The 21500-nt window shown below is 40.2% G+C and overlaps 1 protein-coding gene across 3 annotated transcripts in view; it reads left to right on the plus strand.

Moving 5' to 3' along the window:
- The window catches only part of SYTL2 (synaptotagmin-like 2), a 120926-nt gene that overhangs the window by 63580 nt on the left and 35846 nt on the right, over positions 1-21500 (plus strand). For 2 of the 3 annotated variants that reach the window (XM_011938505.1, XM_011938507.1), the window contains 5 exons: positions 3377-3528; positions 6018-6153; positions 14080-14161; positions 15108-15219; positions 16985-17788. In XM_011938505.1, the coding sequence (XP_011793895.1) occupies positions 3377-3528; positions 6018-6153; positions 14080-14161; positions 15108-15219; positions 16985-17788 (1286 nt within the window). Of the gene's footprint in view, positions 1-3376; positions 3529-6017; positions 6154-14079; positions 14162-15104; positions 15220-16984; positions 17789-21500 lie in introns of all 3 variants that reach the window. The other variant, XM_011938504.1, reaches the window with a different exon arrangement.

Raw genomic sequence — 21500 nt, forward strand, 5'->3', positions numbered from 1 at the left:
TGTCAGTCCCAAGAAACTTACCCCTTTCTCTCTTCATCTAGATGGTACAATAATTAGAGAATCAAATGCTCATTTGATTGATGTAATTAGAGTTCAGAAAAAATGAGAGATGAACATGGGCTGGAAAACGAGAAATATTTTTTTTTTTTTTGAGACGGAGTCTCGCTCTGTCTCCCAGGCTGGAGTGCAGTGGTGCGATCTCAGCTCACTGCAAGCTCCGCCTCCCGGGTTCACGCCATTCTCCTGCCTCAGCCTCCCGAGTAGCTGGGACTACAGGTGCCCACCACTGCGCCCAGCTAATTTTTTGAAGTTTTTCGTAGAGACGGGGTTTCACCATTAACCGGGATGGTCTCGATCTCCTGACCTCGTGATCCGCCTGCCTCGGCCTCCCAAAGTGCTGGGATTACAGGTGTGAGCCACTGTGCCCGGCTGAAAACAAGAAGATTTTAACAGCAGCACTAGATAGTGGGATTTTAAAAATGATCTACATCTTTACAAAGCTTAAACTTTGATGTTATACGTATGGATTTATCTACGAAATATTACTAGTGACTAAGATAGAAAGAGAAGTTGATTATTCAACCTAGTAGTGACAGTCATGTTAGGAAATATGTAAGTGGCGCTTAACTACATTTGAAAGAGTTTCCTATTCTTTTGCCACTTTAAAACAAGTGAGCCAGAAGCCCTTTCCTTACTATAATGACTACCAGCCTTTGTAGGGGCCATGTGTTTCAGGGAGTTGACACACAACCTGTGCTCATTGTGCATTGATCATGAGTTTATAGACAGTCATTTAGGCAGGAACAGATCAAGAGTTGCACAAGAATCCCCACAAAGTACATTTTAGTTGAAAAACAAAAATAAACAATCTTATGAAAAGAAATTGGGTGTTGTTCTGCTATAAGGGTTTGTGGCCTCCTTCAACAATAATGCTGACCGACACCACATTTCATGATGTTTTTTCCTGTTCTGATGAGAGATGAGCATGTTCTGCTGCATCAGGAGGAGACACCATCGTTGTGACAGGATCTAAGGTTCACTTAATCTCAGCAGTGACAGGATCTTCTTGATCTCTTGCCTGACTCAGACAGGATGGCTGCTGAGCATTTATTTATTCTTTGATTTATTCACTCAACAGATAGTTATTGGGTATCAGCTCTGTTCCAGGCTCCGTGCTAGGTGCTGGCATTACAAAGGTGATTAAGACATAGTCCTCACCTTCAAGGAATTTGCAAAGTCCACAGATTAGTGAGTACAACAGATGTGCAAACAGATCATTGGAATGTGATATAGTAAGGGCTGAAGTGGAGGTGCTGTGGGAGCATGGAAAAGGAGAAACTGTAATAACTGTGCCCTCCTGAGTTAGGGAAGGCTTCCCAGTGAGGCAATGTTTGAGCTGAATCTGAAGGATGAGGAGCAACGGGCTGGACAGAGAAGTGAGGGAAAGACATCCCATGAAACTTCACATTAATTGGCCTTGTACCAAGATCTAGGCAGTACTAAGTACTTTCAGTTAAACATCTCAATCATCTCAGAAGTCCTGGAGGGTAGGTCTTATTTTCCCTGATCCTTAAAAACAAGGAGACTGAAGCTTAGAGGAGTTCGGTAAACTGCCCAAGATCCCATCTAGAAAGGGTCGGAACTGAGATTTGGATGTAATTTGGGGAGCCTTGAAAACCCAGAGTCTTTCTGCCACAACTTCCTGCCTCTGTCATCTACAGAGGTCACAGAAGAGCATTGGAGAATAGTAAGAAGCCGAACATGCTGGCAAGTGGGGTATGGGCATGAGTGCTGGAAAAATGAATCTGAAAAGGTAACCTGGAGCCTTTTTAGGTGGTCAGGAGCCTCATCTGATATTCCTCCACGCTTCAAGAACTGAATAAATACCCCCTATTTTCCAAGACACTAAGCAAAGATGTATTGAATACAGACCCTGCCCCCAGGAACTCACTGACCGGGGAGAAGTAGAAGAACTTCTCCATTCTGGAACTGAACTCAAACTTGGTCCTTTTGGGAGGAGAAAGCAAAGGTTCACCAACAGTCCAGCAGTTGTTTGCTCTGCTGAAAACCTTAGGCAGTGTCAAACCATTAGGAACATTTAATGAAGACCATGATCTCATTGCTGACTGAGAACTATGAAGTGATGACGCTCTCCCTCTCATGGTTTGTAGATGGGCTGTCATGACAAGGAGAGGAAGTTCCTGTAAGAGTTTACTCTGGGTGGAAGGACATTCTCCAGGCACGCCTGGGAGAGAGGAGACATTCTTGCTAGACCTGGGATAACTGCTCCCCCTCTCTTTCCCACTCCTAGGTGTGCCTGTGTGCAGCCCTTACCTGCAGCGCTGCTACCACCTTGGCCCATTCACATTCTCTGCCTGAAACACTTTGATTTGCTAATTGAGGAAGAGTGCATATTAGTTTGAATGACTATCTTAAAACTCTCTTGGATTTATGTAGCACATTATCTTCCAAGAGTATGGTGTTCCCTTACAGCTTTTATTCTACTTTATTCTAAGTACATCTCTATAAACAAGAGAGATTTTGTGAAGTTTTTATTTTATTGAGATGGATAGAGAGGTGGAGAGGTTAAGACTTGTCAATTAGAACAAAGTTTGTAGGGAAGTTTTAGGAGGGCAGACTATCTTGTTCTTTAGGTTTTAGTTTTTCAGTAAGCATGAATAATTGTGAAACTCTTAAATGCAGTATCTGCACAAATGGAACTTGCCTGTACACACTCCTCCTCAATTTTGGTCTTCCCTGATTCCAGCAGCTTTTTTAAGGTTCCTTCCCCTAACAGTAAGCATAAGAGGCACCACCCCTCCCCCACAGGCTTCCAGGAAAGTCTCTGATAAACTCATATCATGCAAAATGGAAAGGACTGATGAGCTAATGACTACCCCATCCAGTGTTTATGAGGTGACAGGGAGGAGCAGAGAGCTATTGCATGAATTCACTTAGTTAAACCTCATAGAAACCCCAATTTTAAAGTCCAAAGGTTACTATTATTAATGCTTTTTTATGGATAAGGAAACCAAGGCTTAGGGAAGCCTACCGTATTATCCCTCCCTGGGGTATTTGCATTTGAACAGCAGACACTGAAGAATGCAGGCAGAAAGTGAGTCTGCTCTTGAGAAATTTCAGGCGTCATATGGGAGTCATGGATTAAACCTTTATTTGAAAAAATGTTGGCCTTGTCTTCTCTGGCTTTTCAAAGGCGAACATACCTGCATTAGTCATCTGGGAAGTTTTTGGGATCATCTGAAATATTAAAGCCTCATTTTAGCTGTATGTTTACACATGTCTTTATGCAGTGTCACAATGAGCTCATTTATTTACTGTGGGTTCTCAGCAAACTAAAGCTCTTTTCCTTTTGTAGACATTTGCCTGAAAAAATTAAGGATGACCAGCAGCTGAAGAATATGAGTGGCCAATGGTTTTATGAAGCCAAGGCAAAAAGGCACAGAGACAAAATCCATGGTGCAGATATCATCAGAGCATCTATGAGAAAGAAGAGGCCCCAGGTAGCAGGTAAGTTGACTTGGCTAGTGCATTTACAACCAGCGTTCGTTTGGGAAGAAAGAGCTGAGAGAAGGGAATGGTGTCAGAAATCTGCTGATGGAAATCATTTGGATGAATGCTTTTCGTAATACGTGGCCCTCCACTTTAAAATTCCCTTGCCTTGGATTTGGATGGATGAGGGCAGAGCTAACTGACTCAGTGTGGTGTAGAGGAACATAGGAAGCCCTTTAGGTGCCCTGTTGAATTACAGTAGCATAGATAACTGGGGCATGTAAGGGATCTACCACCTCTTCTTTGGCTTTTAACTCTGAGATTCAGAATCTTCCGAGTAAAGTGAAGGGCTTAGACAAAAAGATATCAGCCTCTGTTCAGTGATCTTAACATATGGTAGTACTTTCTTAATTAACAAAGTATATTATTTAAGAGACTGTAAAGGCATTTTTTTTTAATGGAAAAACCTTCTTATTTATATGATTAAACAAAAATAAATTAAGCTGCATAGAAATAATTTTAAAGTCGAGAGAAACATCAACTTTGTTTTGAGGCTGTAGTAGCTGATGCAGCATCTCCTTGCTACCTACTTCAGCCTTCTCTGTGGACCACAGTGATACATTCAAAAGCCTGTTAGCTCATACAGGAGTTTTAAAACACTTTTCCATTGGTTCTTCACCTGCTCATTGCCTGCCATGCCTGTGGCCTGCAATAGTAACATTTAAAAGTGAAAGTCAAAAGAGGGGGAAATAAAAATGCCAACCAACCAAAAACCCACTTTAGCCTAAAGGTTTGGGGGGAAATCTTTACTTCTCCACCCATCTACTGAATTGATGGGATTTATACTATCATGGCAATGCCCATTTAAAAGTGGCAAAGGCAGCCAACCTCCCATCCCAGATGGGCTTGTAGCATGGTTTCTGTGGCCAGGGGGTTTACTATGATAGTGCATATTCCTTATATCATGGCACTATTTTTATGTCTTTTTTTTTTTTAATAGAGTCTTACTATTTTGGCCAGGCTGGTCTCCAACTACTGGCCTCAAGCAGTCTTCCTGCCTCACCCTCCCAAAGTGCTGCGATTAAAGACATAAAGATTAAAGACCATGCCTGGTGAAGGCAATATTTTGAGGGCTTGTTTTAAATTCTGTTGAGTTCATTAAATACTTACTGGTTGCCTTCTCTCTAACTCTGGCTTAGTCCATGTAAAGCCTTGTCAAGGTCTACCTTATACTCAATAAGGAAAATAGCTATCACCTTTTGAGCATCTAATATACAATAGGCATTTAATCTCTATTATTTCTGATTGTTGCAGTAATCCTGTAAGGTAGGCATTATTTCCCCCATTCTATACATGGGACATATGAAGCTCAGAGAAGTTAAGTAACTTGCCTGAGATCACATAACTGGCAAATGGCAGAGCCAGGATTTCAAAGTATTTCTGAATTAGTGCCATACTCCTTGCAGATAAGGACTGACTGCTTAGTATGTACAGTGCATTGTTTGCAGCCCTCTTGCTTTTCAAAATCACCCAGACCTTCAGAAATCTTGAGGGGTACTGGTTAGTACCAGGGGACCCCATTTTGCAGATGAAGAAACTAGACTTATGTGTAATAGGACCTGTGGGGGGATACTGTCCTGGAATGTGGGTATTTAGAAATTGGAAGCTCCAGCACTTCTTCACCCTTATTATTGATGAGAGTATATTGGGCACTTACTGGCTCTGTGACCTTAGGCAAGTTTCTTGAACTTTTTGATTCTCAATTTTCAAATCTGTATACTTGGAAAATAGCTTTCACCTCATAGAATAATGCATGCAAAGAACTCAGCACAGTGCCTGGTAGTTATCATTCAGTTGATGCTAATTATCAGAGATGTTCAGGTAAAGAGTGCTGGATGTTCAGAGGCAAAAGAGGTTATTTTCTGAAGCGGGAGCACAGAATTTTTATGGGGGCTCTGACATCTGAGCTGGGATTGAAGAGTATGTAATTTTGGATTCGTAGAGACTGTGGGGAGGAGGAGAAGGCAGTGGAGGAAGACATTCCTAGACCATAATCATTTGTTCCTCCTTGTATCTTAGAGCACATACAGGATATTTGAACACATTGTAGCTATTCAGTAAATGCTTGGTAATGATGGTGCTTCTATCCCACTGAGGACTTCCTGCCCTGAGCATCCCCTGGCCATGCACATTTAGACCTGACCCCAACTCAGTTCAGATTAACCTAGAGGCAGTCAGAATTTTGCTTTAATGGTCTCTGGAGTTAATCCCACATTTAAAGGTATGCTCATTCTCTCAGGAGACTCTACTTGGGGAAATCGAATGTGGGAATTTATTGACTTCTCTCTTAGATGTAATTCTGATCAACTGCTTAGATCCAGTGATTGCCTTGGCACTGGGAAGGCCTGAGGTTCAGGTTCAAACCTTCACTGATAAGAGCTGATAAGAGAGTTGTAGGTCCTGGAGGTGAGAGATAACCTTCCTGTCTTTATTGTTTCCTGTTTCAGCTGAGCAGAGTAAAGACAGAGCAAATGGGACAAAGGAAAGCTGGGTGAATAATGTCAACAAAGATGCTTTACTTCCTCCAGAGCTGGCTGGCGTTGTAGAAGAGCCAGAAGAAGATGCAGCACCAGCAAGCCCGAGGTAAGGCAAAGCTTCTGGGGAGAGCTGCTGCATGTGGCTTTCATGGCCTGGGGTGTCACGTGGGCAGAATGGCAGTCTATGAGTACAAATGCCAGATTGGGGTTATAGGCAAGGGGGAGGGGCAGTGTATAAGAGAATTCTGGGCCCCGATGCAGACAAAGCCCAAGTAATACTCTTTCCCAGCTTCCAGAATTTCTAACAAATCTACATCTTAAATAAAATAAAAATGTTAAGTGGTGATTTCTTGCAGCACCAGCAAGAGCTGTTTTTATTTCTCCCATGAATTTCTACTTAGCGTAGAATGAAGAGGTACTTCAAAATGACTTTGGGGAATAAGTCATTTCAGGGAAAAGATAAATTATGATCAGATTGTAACAGCCTAGTGCAATGGAAGAAGCTCAAGCACAAGAACTAGACAGATGTGAATTCAATTCCTGAATCTGCCATTTATTAGCCATTTGACTATGGGCAAGACATTTAAGCTTTCTGAGTCTATACTGTTAACTATGGCTAGGAACAATAATGTATACCTGAAAAGCTATGGTAAGAATTAGTGATAAGGTATGTAGAATACCTGCCATGATAGATACTCAGTAAATGCCTCTTAAGGATATGGACTATCTTCAATATTATAGTCTTGGGGTTTTTTGGTATTTTTCCTGCATGTTGTTATCTGACCAATCAAAATGTACATTTGTACATCCTTGCTGAGATGCAGCCAATTGTGGGATTACTTTGCTATAAACCTTTTGAGCCATAATGATTTGTTTTTAGGTATTTAAGGATATTCTCATTGGTATCTGTTCCTTGAGGGCATAGTTGTTGCCCTTTAGTGAGAGGGGCAGTTGCCTTTTATCTGTAGCTCCTTAATTAAGTTAGTTCAATTTGGAATCTCTAACTGGGATGAAGTTGATGAATTTACTGGTGGGATGTCACTGAATCAGGGTCCAAGGCTGAAACACCTGAGAATGGAGATATTTCTAGCATAGTTTATAGGTGTCAGGGAGGGTATATGATATAAGTACCAATAGGAATTTTAAAGTCAAATATTAGTAAAGATATGTCACGTGGATATTGGAATACTGGCTCTATGGGTACTCTAAGGTTACCCTTTATTTATCTGTTTCCCATTTGGAAAGGGGATCATTTTGTTTCCCATGAGTGCCAGGCTGCACTGTTTCCTCTCTGGAACTATTTGTAATTTTCTTTTGTATCTGTACATCTTGGCTGGGGATAAAACACCTTAATAGTAGTCACTAATTGATAATGTGACCTTGCAGTAGTACTGACTTAACTCCTTGGACTTTTATTTCCTCAGCTTTAAAATGGGAATAATAATATTGATAGTTTGCTAGAAGAATTACTGAGAATTTAATTAGCTAGTGAATATAGAATTCCCACTGCAGGCCATTAGCATGTAATAAGTGCTCAACAAATGGAAGCATGAGCTCTTGCCTACGTACAAGATATTTCAGGAAGCCCAGGAAAGAGTGCGAAGGACACACTATTCTGTTCCCCTGGGTGACTCCCTACTTGCCACCTGCCTATAGTCTGTCTAATGGAATGAAGGCCTTCCTTCATAAAGAAATATGAGACCTAAAATATTACCATGTTAAAGAAACCCAAAGAGAGAGAACATAGTTATTTATATTTACCACCAAGGGGCTGAGAGATGCTCTTAAGAGTTGGCTTTGATGGGGACTGGGGAGCACTAGAACACTGACCGACTGAGTGAGGAGGGAGCAGGTGCCACAGAAGGGGAAAGGAGATGATTTGGGAGCATCAGAGACAAATAGCTCATTGCCCCATTTTATCTGGGTCAGACTTTCCATCCTTCTAGGAACTTATTCTATCTTAATGGGCCTGAGGGACAGAGGTACCATTGCCCTCATAGCCTAACTTTTTCTTCATGAACCATAGGGCTGGTGGGTATTCTCCCACTCTTCCTCAACTTGAGGCTAGTAACATAGCATTCAAGATTAGCATCTCCATTATTTTCTGCATTCCTTGTGTGACTTCAGGCAAGTCTTTCAGGTCTCATCTGTAAATCAGAACAGAATTGCCTCACCAGGATATAGTGAAATTAAATGAAACAGGGCATGGGAATCACTCAGCATTTCTCAGGAAGAAAGAAAATCGACCATTTTCCCGTGGCATGAAAATTGTTTTTATTACATGGATGAAGTATGGTTGAGAAGGCAAGAATAAAGATGTTAGACATATTCAGGATGCTTTGCTCATTAAAGGCCAATCCTGTAACACATACCATGGGTGGTAATTATCCAGAAAGTTAGAATGAGCTATTTTTTACTTCCTTTCAATATTAGAAACTACTACCTTACTCAGTATCAAGTTCCTGCAATGTTTCTTACCTATACTTTAACCTTTGTGAACTGGGTGTGTTAAGTGTATTTTGGGGCCTGTACTTTTAGACTAAGTGAACTTTAATAGAATGACTCAGTACCTGTCAATATTTTCTTAGCCAGGAGTCAGAAGTTGGGGAGTGTAAGGTAATAGGCTGGTTATTGTAGTTTCTGGAGTTTTGCTAATATGCTCTGTTGCAACATCTTTCTTTCTGTTGTGGGCACAATTCTGTGGGGTCACAGAATTTTATTTCACACATGAAGAAGTAAAACACTGTGGATACCCAGCATGTAGTCAAGCATTGGCAGCTGCCTGCATTCTTTCTGAGCTCACCTTTGTTTGCACCTGGAGCACAAGGAAGCAGAGAGGTTTATGAGCAGGGGAGAAGAAAATAAGGCTTGTTCTGGAGTAGCAAAAGGAAAACGCTGAATGCTCACATTTCTAGTTCTGGTTACAGACTTTTCAGGTGGGCATTGCTGGTTGGACCAGCACTTCATAAACCCTTTGTAGTAAAGGACTAGTTTTGTTTCATTTTAAAGTTTTTATTTCTAATAATCACAGATTGATATCTTTTGTAAAATATAATGAGAATGAATACTAGAAAAATGAAATACAGAAAACAACAGTGGCATGCAAAGATAAGCCCATTGATCATGTTTGCTATAAATAGTTCTTCAGCACATAGCCTCCATTTCTGTACTTATCTCATTATGAACCAGTGACAAACAGTTCATGGATGGGCACTGGTCCATGAACCATATGCTGATAGCACATTGTGCGCCCCCAACAACAGAAAATAACTGTTGAATATGTACACAGTAATCCACAGGACGCGGCTGAGCCTAGGTGGGGAGTACAGAATGAAGACTCATCCCATAAAGGTCAGAACCCTGTCCATAAATGAGATGTAATGTTTCCTGACTATCAAAGTAGGCCTGTTCTGGTTTTACTAAGAAGCTCTCACTTCAGAAGTGTCCCCATGAGCCCTGGAGATTATAGAAAAATAGAGGAGAATTTGAGGGCCGTCTCAGATTTGCATAGCTGTGACAGAAGAGCATTCAAGATGGAGAACTAGACAGCAGGAGGTAGCCTATAAACCTCTGTGTGGCCACACCTCCTCCTTGGCTTGTAAGGGCGCTTGGCTGCTGCACAGGTTTGTAATGTCTAGTAATCAAACATCTCTAGAGAATGTCTCCCAAATGAGTTCAGGGAGAACAAGATAAACCCTTCACTGTGGTATTTCAGTCCATGGCATTGACAGGCTTTCTTCTGGGCACTTACCTGTAAAATGGCAAGAAAATGATAAATTTCCTTGCAAGCAAAACTATGCATTTCCACCTAACTTTGTTTTTGGTAGAATTAAAACACTATTTGGTAAGTCTTTGTGCTTCATTGCCTGTGCCTTAGGGATGCTTCTGACACCAGTCTCCTTCTTACCCTCTGTTGAAAAGAACCAATCAATTACAGACACATCTTTAGCTCTTAGTTTTCCAGCACAATGCTCTTTTTCCTGAAAGTCTTTAGTAGATATTAATTTCCCTCTCCCAGAAGGATTAGCTATTGCGTTTACCCCTAGTATTAAGATGAGTGTAAGGTACTTAGCTTGCTCCCAAAGGCAGGGTAGAGATGAGTCAATCTGAGATAATGCATCTGATACTTTTTCCTGGGATTGATAGCAAATCTAGTAATGTGAAGATTTCATTTCTTGGAGGCCTGGCCTACAAAGTCATTTATATTGAGCTCTTAAAATAATTCTTCTTAATCCTATAAGATCTCAGATTTACTCATATCAGTTGAAGTAAGAATAGTTTCACTGTGACGTAAAAATGCCTCATACTTTTATATCTGCGTTCAATAACTCTGTAGCCTGAACTGTGGGAACACTGGAGAACTGTGTATACTCACAGATAATATTTTACTTAAAGAAATACTGACTTGAAGGGCTTCACATAAGATATTTTCTAATTTGCTTCCCTCACTCCATCCCTGAGCCATCTCTTCATTTGTTTGCTCATTTGTTCATGCTTCATTAAGTGCCAACATGTCCAGCACAGTTCTGGGTGCTGGGGATGAGACGCAGCTTGAGCCCTCAAGGAACTCACAGTACAAAGGGAGAGATTAAAACAACAAAAAACAAGTCAACAACACTTGTAGAATTTGGTTCTGGTTCTGTAAACAACATTTAAACCAAAAAAGAAAACCTCAGAAAAAGGCATATCTGCCATTATTTTTAACTGTTCTAGAGAGAATGACTGGCTGCACGTGCGTAGAAGCACTTTGTGGCTGGATATAGCAGGCAGCTGCCTGTGTGGTATAATTTTAAGACAGCTGTAAAACTTCTTCCCCCAGTGGCCCTTCCACAGTACCTGATGTTATTTATTCTTTTTAGTTAAGATTTCAAAGACTTGTATTAGAATGAAGATGCTTTTAGGAGGGGCACCCTTAACAAAGTAAACTAATTCTGTCTTAGTGCTGCTTCTAATGTTGCAGGTCCTTTTTTGAAGAGTGCCTGAGGGAAGAAAGTTACAGAACGCAGGGTGTGGAATTTGGCTTGCTTCATAGTTTAAAAATCTTATCATGTGGAATGTATTGAGTATCTTTTATGTTCAGGACACAGTCTACTACCCTCTGAGAGGAATTCTAAGAAACAGAAGACACAGTATCTGGCTGTATTCTGTATTCTCTTAGGAAAAATAATGCACCTATTTATGAAAATATGACCAAATGATAGCAAATAGTGCCAGGAAGAAAGGAAATTCCTAATTCAAAGTGCCAATAAAATGTGCTGCAATAACTGAGGCAAGAGAGACATACTCCTAGCCTGGTTGATACAAGAGGTAAGATTTGGACTGCACATGAAGAGGATAGGGACGATTTGGGTAGACAAAGAAAGCAAAAAGAAAACACTCACAGGGAGGGACTGGGGAATAGGTTAAGTGGAAATAGCAAAGTCAGGTGAGTTTCCCAGGCAGTAAGTAGATTGACCATTTTGTTTGGCATGAAGGGTCAACAGAAAGGAAGAATAGGAAAGTGTATTGGGACAGATGGTGGATGGTCTCCAGTACCTTGCTGAGGAGTTCAGACTTCATTCCACAGGTCTTGAGGATCCTGCAAAGGTAAGGAACAGAAGAAAGACACCATTAAAGTTGCATTTTGGACCATCCCAGCATGGTGGTAGAATGTAGAATGGTTTAGGAGAGTGGAACTTGGGAGTCAGGAAGCCAGATGTCAGGCCAATAGGGTTGACACAAATAAAGGAGGTGTCAGTAGAGGTAGAAAAGAAGAGACAGATGTGGGAGTCCCCAGGAGGGAAGAATCACCCAGACTTGCCTCCAGTTCTGTTGCCACAAACCACTGCTTTAATGCAAGAAACCAGAGGCAGTATAGCCTAACCATTACCATGATTGTCTTTGGAGTCAGACACACCTGAGTTCAAATCCCCAGCTCTCTTTTCCCAATTTTGTGACATCAAGCAGGTTACTTAATCTCTGTGAACCTTAGTTTTTTCATAAGTGAGATGGAGAGAATGATAGATAAAATGATAGATAACTCATAGAGATGATGCAAAGATCAATTGAGAATAAGATGATTGCGGTACTAATTGCCCAATAAAAGACAGACAAGCAAAATATTATAGTATCCCTTGAGAGAAACAAAGCTACTAGGAAGTAGCTGCATTTTCAGACAAAATTTGAGGCAATAAGACTCTTGTTTTAACTTTTTCCTGTTAAGCAGACTGTAAACTTTAACGGAGTATCTCACCCTCATCCCAATTTGTCCCTATCCCAACCACAAGGTAACCCAATATATCCTGTGTGTTTCTAGTATTTTAGTGTCTGACTATGTGTTCTGACAGTTTTGTTTCTTCCTCTCTTTTTCTTTCTGAATAGCACAAACAGGCATTTTGTTTAATACCTAAATAATCTGCCTCACCGTAGTTTGGCAAATATTGTGGATTAAAAAAAAAAAGCCAGCCTCCTGCCTACTATCTGTGGCTACTTCTGCTGGCACTGGCTCAATTGGCCTTCATTTATTTAGCCATTCACCAGTTATGTACCAGGCACTGTGCAAGGCACTGCAGGGGATAGAAAGATGTTTGAGATACTCTTGAGGGATCTCCCACTTTACTATGCAAGGTAAGATATGTATACACAGAAGAGGTTACATAGTAGACGTGAAATACATAGCTAGATACAGCTCAGTAAGGGAGAGACCTCATCTCTAGGAGGTAGGGACTGATATGCAATATGGGCTGTTGAGGCTGGTGGCCTGGAGGCACAGGAACTGGAATTCCAGGGAGCAGAGGGAGAAGGATATAGACATTTTGCTTATCCTTTGGGCTTGGTGAGTGGGAAGGGGAATGGAGTAAGATGGTGGGAAAAGATGGGTGTGCCATAGAGACCCCCAACCATCAGCACTTGACTCAGGTCTTCTGATTATGTGACTGCTTTATTTACTAAGGAAGATTATGCAGAACACTCTGAGAAACTGAGCATAGCATCGGCGATAGGGATGTTGTTCCTCATATCACCCACTGGCTTCTAAAAATGACACTCAATAGAAATTGCTTTCTGGTTCTGAGCTATTGGTTGTTTTTATCGTATAGAGACTGAATTATATCAGTGACTAGGTTTCTTTTTTCACTTCTGTTGCTAGATAGCTTGATTCAAGTTTGTGCACACCTATTACAGGAATGGAGGACTCCTGTAATGTGTCTATTAGCCTTAATTCTGGCTCCATTATACATTCCTGTTCTGTTCCCTCCCCTTTCCCTCCCATCCTCTGTCTCACCCTTTCTTGCCTCTATGTAATCAGGTTGTATTTTATATCCTTCTGCTCATCTGCTATAATGCCTTTCTGGAACAATGAGGAGAGTAATGAAAGGAAGAATGACTTCCTCAAGAGCTCAACCTTTCCTTGGGAGTAATTGTGTAAAAATAGCAATTGAAGTACAGAGATAAAGAAAAGAAATGAGGCTGCAGGAACATCTAGCCCATGGTTTTAGTGACAATAATCTTGGTAGAGGTTCTGTGGCCTTGGGGGCAAATTGCTCCTCTCCTCTCCAGGACTTTGGTTCCTTGCTTCGTGGGGAAAAGCAGGAATCTTCCCCCAACCTCCACAAACTAAGGTATTTTCCCAGCTCCTGACTCTGTGATGCCACTGAGAGAACTGGTGGTGTAACAGGACACGAAGGCTTCAGCCAATAGCGACTTCACCTCCTGTGCCTGAGGCAAGGCCACTGGAGCAGGAAGTCTGAGCAGGTTGTTCCTCTCCACAGCCAGGGCCTCCATGACCCTCTTTTGCTCTTTTCACTCAATAGCCAAGGGTATGGTGGTTCTGGAGGGAGCCTGCCCACCTCACTTGTGTCCACTCACTCTTGCCTTACCCTCACTCTGGCGCTGTCCTGTCCCTGGGATAGGGAATCATTCTCTAGAGAATCCTTCTTATTCCTCCGTACCAGCTTCTTCTCCTAGCCTGCTGATAGCTTTCCTCTTCAGAGGCGTAATTTATGATTCCTCAAAAGGTGAGGTTTTATTCTCTGAATTATTGTTTCTTTTGCAGTTCCAGTGTGGTAAATCCAGCTTCCACTGTGATTGATATGTCCCAGGAAAATACAAAGAAACCAAATGTGTCTCCAGAGAAGGTAGACTGAGCCCAGATTTTGAAAATCTCTATTTGTTAGGAATGCCATTTTTCCTCATTGTGTCAAAGCACCACAAAGAGAATTTTGTAGAACAGTTTTTTGGTACCAAACACAGGTAATTTTTACTATTTAGTTTAAGAAGTCACTCTCATGGTGGAAAAAGTGGATTGGTCACTGCATTGCTGAAGACCCAGATTTCTTGCCCTAGAGGGTAAAAAGTCTAAAGCTATTTGGTGCTGCTGCTGCTTTTTAGCGTTTGGAATAAGGCTTGTTAGTTCCATGTCAGTCCTTATTCCTATATTCCTATGCATAGCTTCCTAAATCTCTGTTAGAGATCTGCTTCTGGGAGAGAATTGCTAATTTATAAAACTGTAGACAGTAAACATTGTTATTGAGTCCTATATTAATTTTTAAAACCTCTATTGATACCATTTTTATCATTAGAATTGACAATAATAATAATGACTGTGAAGCACTTCAAGATATCTAAAATGTCTTCAAAATCTTTAGGAAAGGTCAATTACAGTTACAGTTGTATTTTGTACAGCTGTGATCTAGCAGACTGAGAGTCTGGCATGGTAGAAGCAGCACTGGTGGGACTCTGACCTGATTACAGACCCAAGTTTCTTTTGACCTTGATCTGGTCTTTGCTATATCCAGGGCCAAGTTTTTTCACCTGTAAAATGTGGGCTTTTGATTTAAGTGCCTGATTCTGAGCTAACTTTGTAGGACTCTGGGTTTGCATATATTTTATATAATTTTTATATGGCATATGTGGTAATTCTGTGCTAAGCAGATTAATCAGGACAACTGTTTTTCAAACATGCCAAATAATGGAGTTTATGGGATAAAACTATCAAAATTGCAGATAATAGGCATTTGCCAACACTGAGTTGTTGTCATGACATTTAAAATAAGTTTAATAAACAATATTTGTCCCCAGCAGAGGAAGAATCCATTTAATAGCTCCAAGTTGCCAGAAGGTCACTCGTCACAACAAACTAAAAACGAACAGTCAAAAAATGGAAGAACTGGTTTATTTCAGACTTCAAAAGGGGGTAAATATTATTTTTATGAACTTGATATTTTTATCTTTGTTATCTGTGGACAAAGGGAAATTCTCAGAGTTCCTTTCACTCAAATAACTTCCAAGAGAAAGTGAAAAGTCCTGATGGTTTTCTTATTTTACTATGCTTGTTGGTTTCCTTCCTGAGGGAGAGGAAGCAGAAATTTTAGAAACTGATAGCTCACACATTCCAGTCTCAGAGCTGTGACTTGTTATGTGACCTCCATCGTGTCTTGGATTCCCTCATCAGTAAATTGGGAGATTTTTTTGACCCAAGACATTCAGTCTTCCACTTAACAGTATTTTTTGGATGCCTACTGTGTGCTCACAAAGTTCTGTTTAAAAGGGCTTGCCTCAAGAAGAAAAATCCTGTTGACAATGTTATGATCCTCTAATCTGTAATTCTCAGCCCAGCAGCCCACTAGCATTTGATCATGTTTGTGGCTTCATTGATGTAAGTCAGCCTGCTATGGAATATTATCATTTTTACATACCATTAAAAGGAAATGCTAAACATTTCAAATCTCCTCAAAAGCAACTTGAAGAAGATTCCACAAGCATTAAAGAGTGGTTAGGGGTAGAAAATTAATGAACAGTGGAGTTGGGGTTTTCAACTAGCATGTTTGAATATTAATATACTTTCCATTGGGCATGTTTTGTATTACATAACATATTTTGTAGAAAAAAAATCACTGGAACATATTATATGTTTATTTTTAACTTTTTTTTTTTTTTTTTTTTTGGCAATGGGTCTTGTCTCTGTTGCCCAGGCTGGAGTGCAGTGGTGCAATCTCCGCTCACTGCAACCTCTGCCTCCCGGGTTCAAGGGCTTCTTGTGCCTCAGCCTCCTGAGTAGCTGGGACTACAGGCTTGCACTATCATGCCTGCCTAATTTTTGTATTTTTAGTAGAGATGAGGTTTCACCCTTTTGGCCAGGCTGGTCTCAAACTCCTGGACTCAAGTGATCCACCCATCTTGGCTTCCCAATGTGCTGGGATTACAGGTGTGAACCGCTGCGCTTGGCCTGTTTTTAACTTTTTGACAAAAATAAATTTTGTTTTAGGTAATGGGGTTTATTTTTATTTTAATTGAATTTCCTTTTCTGATTTCTGCAGGTGAATTTAAGTGACTTCTATGTTTTTCTTTAAGCCTCTTTTGAGAAATTTTCTTTTCATTCCTAAAAATACTTTCTGTATTGGGTATAAAATATCACAAACCGTATAAAGCACAGTAATCTTAAATGTACAGTGCAATGAAGTTTATACATGATTTTTCAAATAGATGTTATTTTTTAGAGCAGTTTTAGGTTCACAATATTGAGCAAAAGATACAGACATTTTCCATGTACACCCTCTCCCTACACAGGCATAACCTCCTTCATTATCAACATTCCCCATGAGAATGGTGCATTTGTTACAACTGATGAACCACACCGAGACATCACTGTCACCCAAAGTACATCGTTTACGTCGGCGTTCACTCTTAGCGTTGTACATTCTGTGGGTTTTGACAAATGTGTAATAGTGTGTGGCCACCATTGTAGTATCATAGAGTAGTTTCAGTGCCTTAAAAGTCCTCTGTGCTCCAATACATGAATTTTTAAAGGCTTTTCACATTAGGCCTGTACTTATGCTACCTACTTTACTGTCTTTAATATTTTAATAGTTTTACTAAGTGTAGGTTAAGTTTATGACAGGTATTTTAAATTATGTATTACTCTCCATATGATATATCACTTACTGTGTTTTAATTTTCAGATGAATTGTCAGAGTCAAAAGAAAAGTCAACTATCACAGATACTTCAATCCAAAAGTTAGAGAAATCAAAGCAGACTGTGCCAGGCCTTTCAAATGGATCCCAAATCAAAGCTCCAATCCCCAAAGCCAGGAAGATGATCTACAAATCAACTGATTTAAACAAAGATGATAGCCAGTCTTTTCCTAGACAAAGGACAGACTCCCTGAAAGCGAGAGGGGCTCCGAGAGGGATCCTCAAGCGCAACTCCAGTTCCAGTAGCACAGACTCAGAAACCCTTCGTTATAATCACAACTTTGAACCCAAAAGCAAAATTGTGTCACCTGGCCTAACCATCCATGAGAGAATTTCTGAGAAGGAGCATTCTTTAGAAGACAGCTCTTCCCCAAACTCCCTGGAGCCATTAAAGCATGTGAGATTCTCTGCAGTGAAGGATGAGCTTCCACAGAGTCCTGGGCTAATCCATGGCCGGGAAGTAGGAGAATTTAGTGTTTTAGAATCTGACAGGTTGAAAAATGGAACAGAAGATGCAGGGGACACAGAAGAGTTTCAGAGTGACCCTAAGCCTTCTCAATACGGAAGGTCTTTGCTTTTTCATCAATCAGCCTCAAGCCCAAATGTATCAAAAAGTGAAACACATCAGCCAGTGACTTCTGGTTCTTTTCCAATTAATGGGCTCCATTCTCATTCAGAAGTTTTAGCTGCAAGACCACAGTCCATGGAGAATTCACCAACCATCGATGAACACAAAGATAAATCATCAGAATTAACAAGACTTGAATCTGTATTACCCAGAAGCCCTGCTGGTAAGAGAGTTGTCACTACTAGATTATAAAAACTCAGTGGGCTTGGAATGCCCAGGCCAGCTAGTCCTATAGAAGCCCAATTTAACCTTCTAGGCATTCTATCTACAGTTCAGACAGATGCCACTGGAAATGTTTATACCTCTTGTTTATTTCTCAATCACCAATAACTAAAAGTAACCAGGATAGCACAGTTTCTGGCCCATTATGCTTTACCCTAATATATATATAACCATATCAATTATTTAAACAAATGACAATGTTTTTAGTTAAATCAAGGTGGAATAGAGCAAGAAAGAATTACTTTCATTAGCTAATACCTTGGTACAGAGTAAATATATTATTACTCACCTAATGCAAATTTATTAATTACAGTTTTAGCAAACTTTGGTTTCTTTTGTAATCTCAAGAGAACTTTCACTTTCTTAGTGTCAAAGGATGGGAAACTAGACTTTGAGGCCTTACTATGCAAAAGTGTCAGACTTTGGCCTGCTCAGGCCTCCAGCCATTTGTTCTTAGGCTTTCAAAGCTCTAAAGGCACTTTCTTTTTCAGCTGGTATGAGTTGAGAGGCAAGGAGGGTACTGCTTTTCCCTGCTAACTAGCCTTGTCTTGAAGGTCTTGCCACTCTCAGGGGATGACTCAAATTACTTTTACATCTATATGATCATAAAGTTTTATGATCATAATTTCTTATGGTTTTTTAGAAAAACAGAAACAATAGAAAAAGCCATGCTGTGTACCCTCTGCCATCTTCAATAAGCCTGCATCCGACCCTATGATAGTTTCTTTATAGTCAGGATAATTCACAATAGCAACAATCAAGTTTGTTTTTTTTAAAATTTTTAAAAAAATATACTTTAAGTTCTGGGATACATGTGAAGAACGTGCAGGTTTGTTACAAGGTATACACGTGCCATGGTGGTTTGCTGCACCCATCAACCCATCACCTACATTAGGTATTTCTCCTAATGCAGTCCCTCCCCTAGCCTGCCACATCCCAACAGGCCCTGGTGTGTGATGTTTCCCTCCTTGTGTCCGTGTGTGCTCATTGTTGAACTTCCACTTATGAGTGAGAACATGTGGTGTTTGGTTTTCTGATCTTGTGATAGTTTGCTGAGAATGATGGTTTCCAGCTTCATCCATGTCCCTGCAAAGAACATGAACTCATCCTTTTCTGTGGCAGCATAGTATTCCATGCTGTGTATGTACCACATTTCCTTTTTCCAGTCTAACATTGATAGACATTTGGGTTGGTTCCAAGTCTCTACTATTGTGGACAGTGCTGCAGTAAACACACATGTGCATGTGTCTTTATAGTAGAATGATTTATAATACTTTAGGTATATACCCAGTAATGGGATTGCTTGGTGAAATGGTATTTCTGGTTCTAGATCCTTGAGGAATCACCACACTGTCTTCCACAATGGTTGAACTAATTTACACTCCCAACAACAATGTAAAAGCATTCCTATTTCTCCATGTCCTCTCCAGCATTGGTTGTTTTCTGACTTTTTAATGATTGACATTCTAACTGGCGTGAGATGGTATCTCATTGTGGTTTTGATTGGCATTTCTGTAATGATCAGTGATAATGAGCTTTTTATCATGTTTGTTGGCCACATAAATGTCTTCTTTTGAGAAGTGTCTGTTCATATCCTTCGCCTACTTTTCGATGGGGTTGTTTTTTTTCTTGTAAATTTGTTTAAATTCCCTGTAGATTCTGAATATTAGCCCTTTGTCAGATGGATAGATTGCAAAAATTTTCTCCCATTCTGTAGGTTGCCTGTTCACTCTGATGATAGTTTCTTTTGCTGTGCAGAAACACTTTAGTTTAATTAGATCCTGTTTGTCAATTTTGACTTTTGTTGCCATTGCTTTTGGTGTTTTAATTGTGAAGTCTTTGCCTGTGCCTATATCCTAAGTGGTACTGCCTAGGTTTTCTTCTAGAGTTTTTATGGTTTTAGGCCTTATGTTTAAGTCTTTAATCCATGTTGAGTTAATTTTTGTATAAGGTGCAAGGAAGGGATCCAGTTTCAGTTTTCTGCATATAGCTAGCCAGTTTACCCAACACCATTTATTAAATAGGGAATCCTTTCCCCATTGGTTGTTTTTGTCAGGTTTGTCAAAGGTCAGATTGTTGTAGATGTGTGGCATTATTTCTGAGACCTCTTTTCTGTCCCATTGGTCTATATCTCTGTTTTGTTACCAGTACCATGCTGTTTTGGTTACAGTAGCCTTGTAGTATAGTTTGAAGTCAGGTAGCATGATGCCTCCAGCTTTGTTCTTTTTGCTTAGGAATGTGTTGGCTATGCAACCTATTTTTTGGTTCCATATGAAATTTAAAGTTTTCTCTAATTCTGTGATGAAAGTCAGTGGTAGCTTGATGGGGATAGCATTGAATCTATAAATTACTTTGGGCAGTATGGCTGTTTTCATGATATTCATTGATTCTTCCTATCCACGGGCATGGAATGCTTTTCCATTTGTTTGTGTCCTCTTAATATCTTGAGCAGTGGTTTGTAGTTCTTCTTGAAGAGCTCCTTCACACCCCTTGTAAATTGTATTCTTAAGTATTTTATTCTCTTTGTAGCAATTGTGAATGGGAGTTCACTCATGATTTGGCTTTCTATTTTTGGTATATAGGAATGCTTGTGTTTTGTGCACATTGATTTTGTATCCTGAGACTTTGCTGAAGTTGCTTATCAGCTTAAGGAGATTTTGGGCTGAGACAATGAGGTTTTCTAAATATACAATCATGTCATCTGCAAAAAGAGACAATTTGACTTCCCCTCTTCCTCTTTGAATACGGTTTATTTCTTTCTCTTGCCTGACTGTCCTGGCCTGAACTTCCAATACTATGTTGAATAGGAGTGGTGAGAGAGGGCATCCTTGTCTTGTGCCGGCTTTCAAAGAGAATGCTTCCAGCTTTTGCCCATTCAGTGTGATATTGGCTATGGGTTTGTCATAAACAGCTTTTATTATTTTGACATACATTCCACTGATACCTAGTTTATTGAGAGTTTTTAGCAAGAAGGGCTGTTGAATTTTTTTGAAGGCCTGTTCTGCATCTATTGAGATAATCATGTGATTTTTGTTATTGGTTCTGTTTATGTAATGGATTACATTTATTGATTTGCATGTGTTGAAGCAGCCTTGCATCCCAGGGATGAAGCCCACTTGATCATGGTGGATAAGCTTTTTGATGTGCTGCTGGATTCAGTTTCCCAGTATTTTATTGAGAATTTTTGCATCAATGTTCATCAGGGATATTGGTCTGAAATTTTCTTTTTTTGTGTTGTCTCTGCCAGGTTTTGGTATCAGGTTGATGTTGGCGTCACAAAATGAATTAGGGAGGAGTCCCTCTTTTTCTATTTTTTGGGATAGTTTTGGAAGGAATGGTACCAGCTTCTCTTTATACCTCTGGTAGAATTCATCTGTGAATCCATCTGGTCCTGGGCTTTTGTTGGTTGGTAGGCTATTAATTGCTGCCTTCATTTCTGAACTTGTTATTGGTCTATTCAGGGATTCAATGTCTTCCTGGTTTAGTCTTGGGAGGGTGTGCGTGTCCAGGAATGTATCCATTTCTTCTAGATTTTCTAGTTTATTTGCATAGAGGTGTTTATAGTATTCTCTGATGGTGGTTTGTATTTATGTGGGACCAGTGGTGATATCCCCTTTATCATTTTTTATTGTGTCTATTTGATTCTTCTCTCT

The sequence above is a fragment of the Colobus angolensis genome, unplaced genomic scaffold (assembly GCF_000951035.1).
Source record: "Colobus angolensis palliatus isolate OR3802 unplaced genomic scaffold, Cang.pa_1.0 Scaffold174, whole genome shotgun sequence".
Lineage (NCBI taxonomy): Eukaryota > Metazoa > Chordata > Mammalia > Primates > Cercopithecidae > Colobus > Colobus angolensis.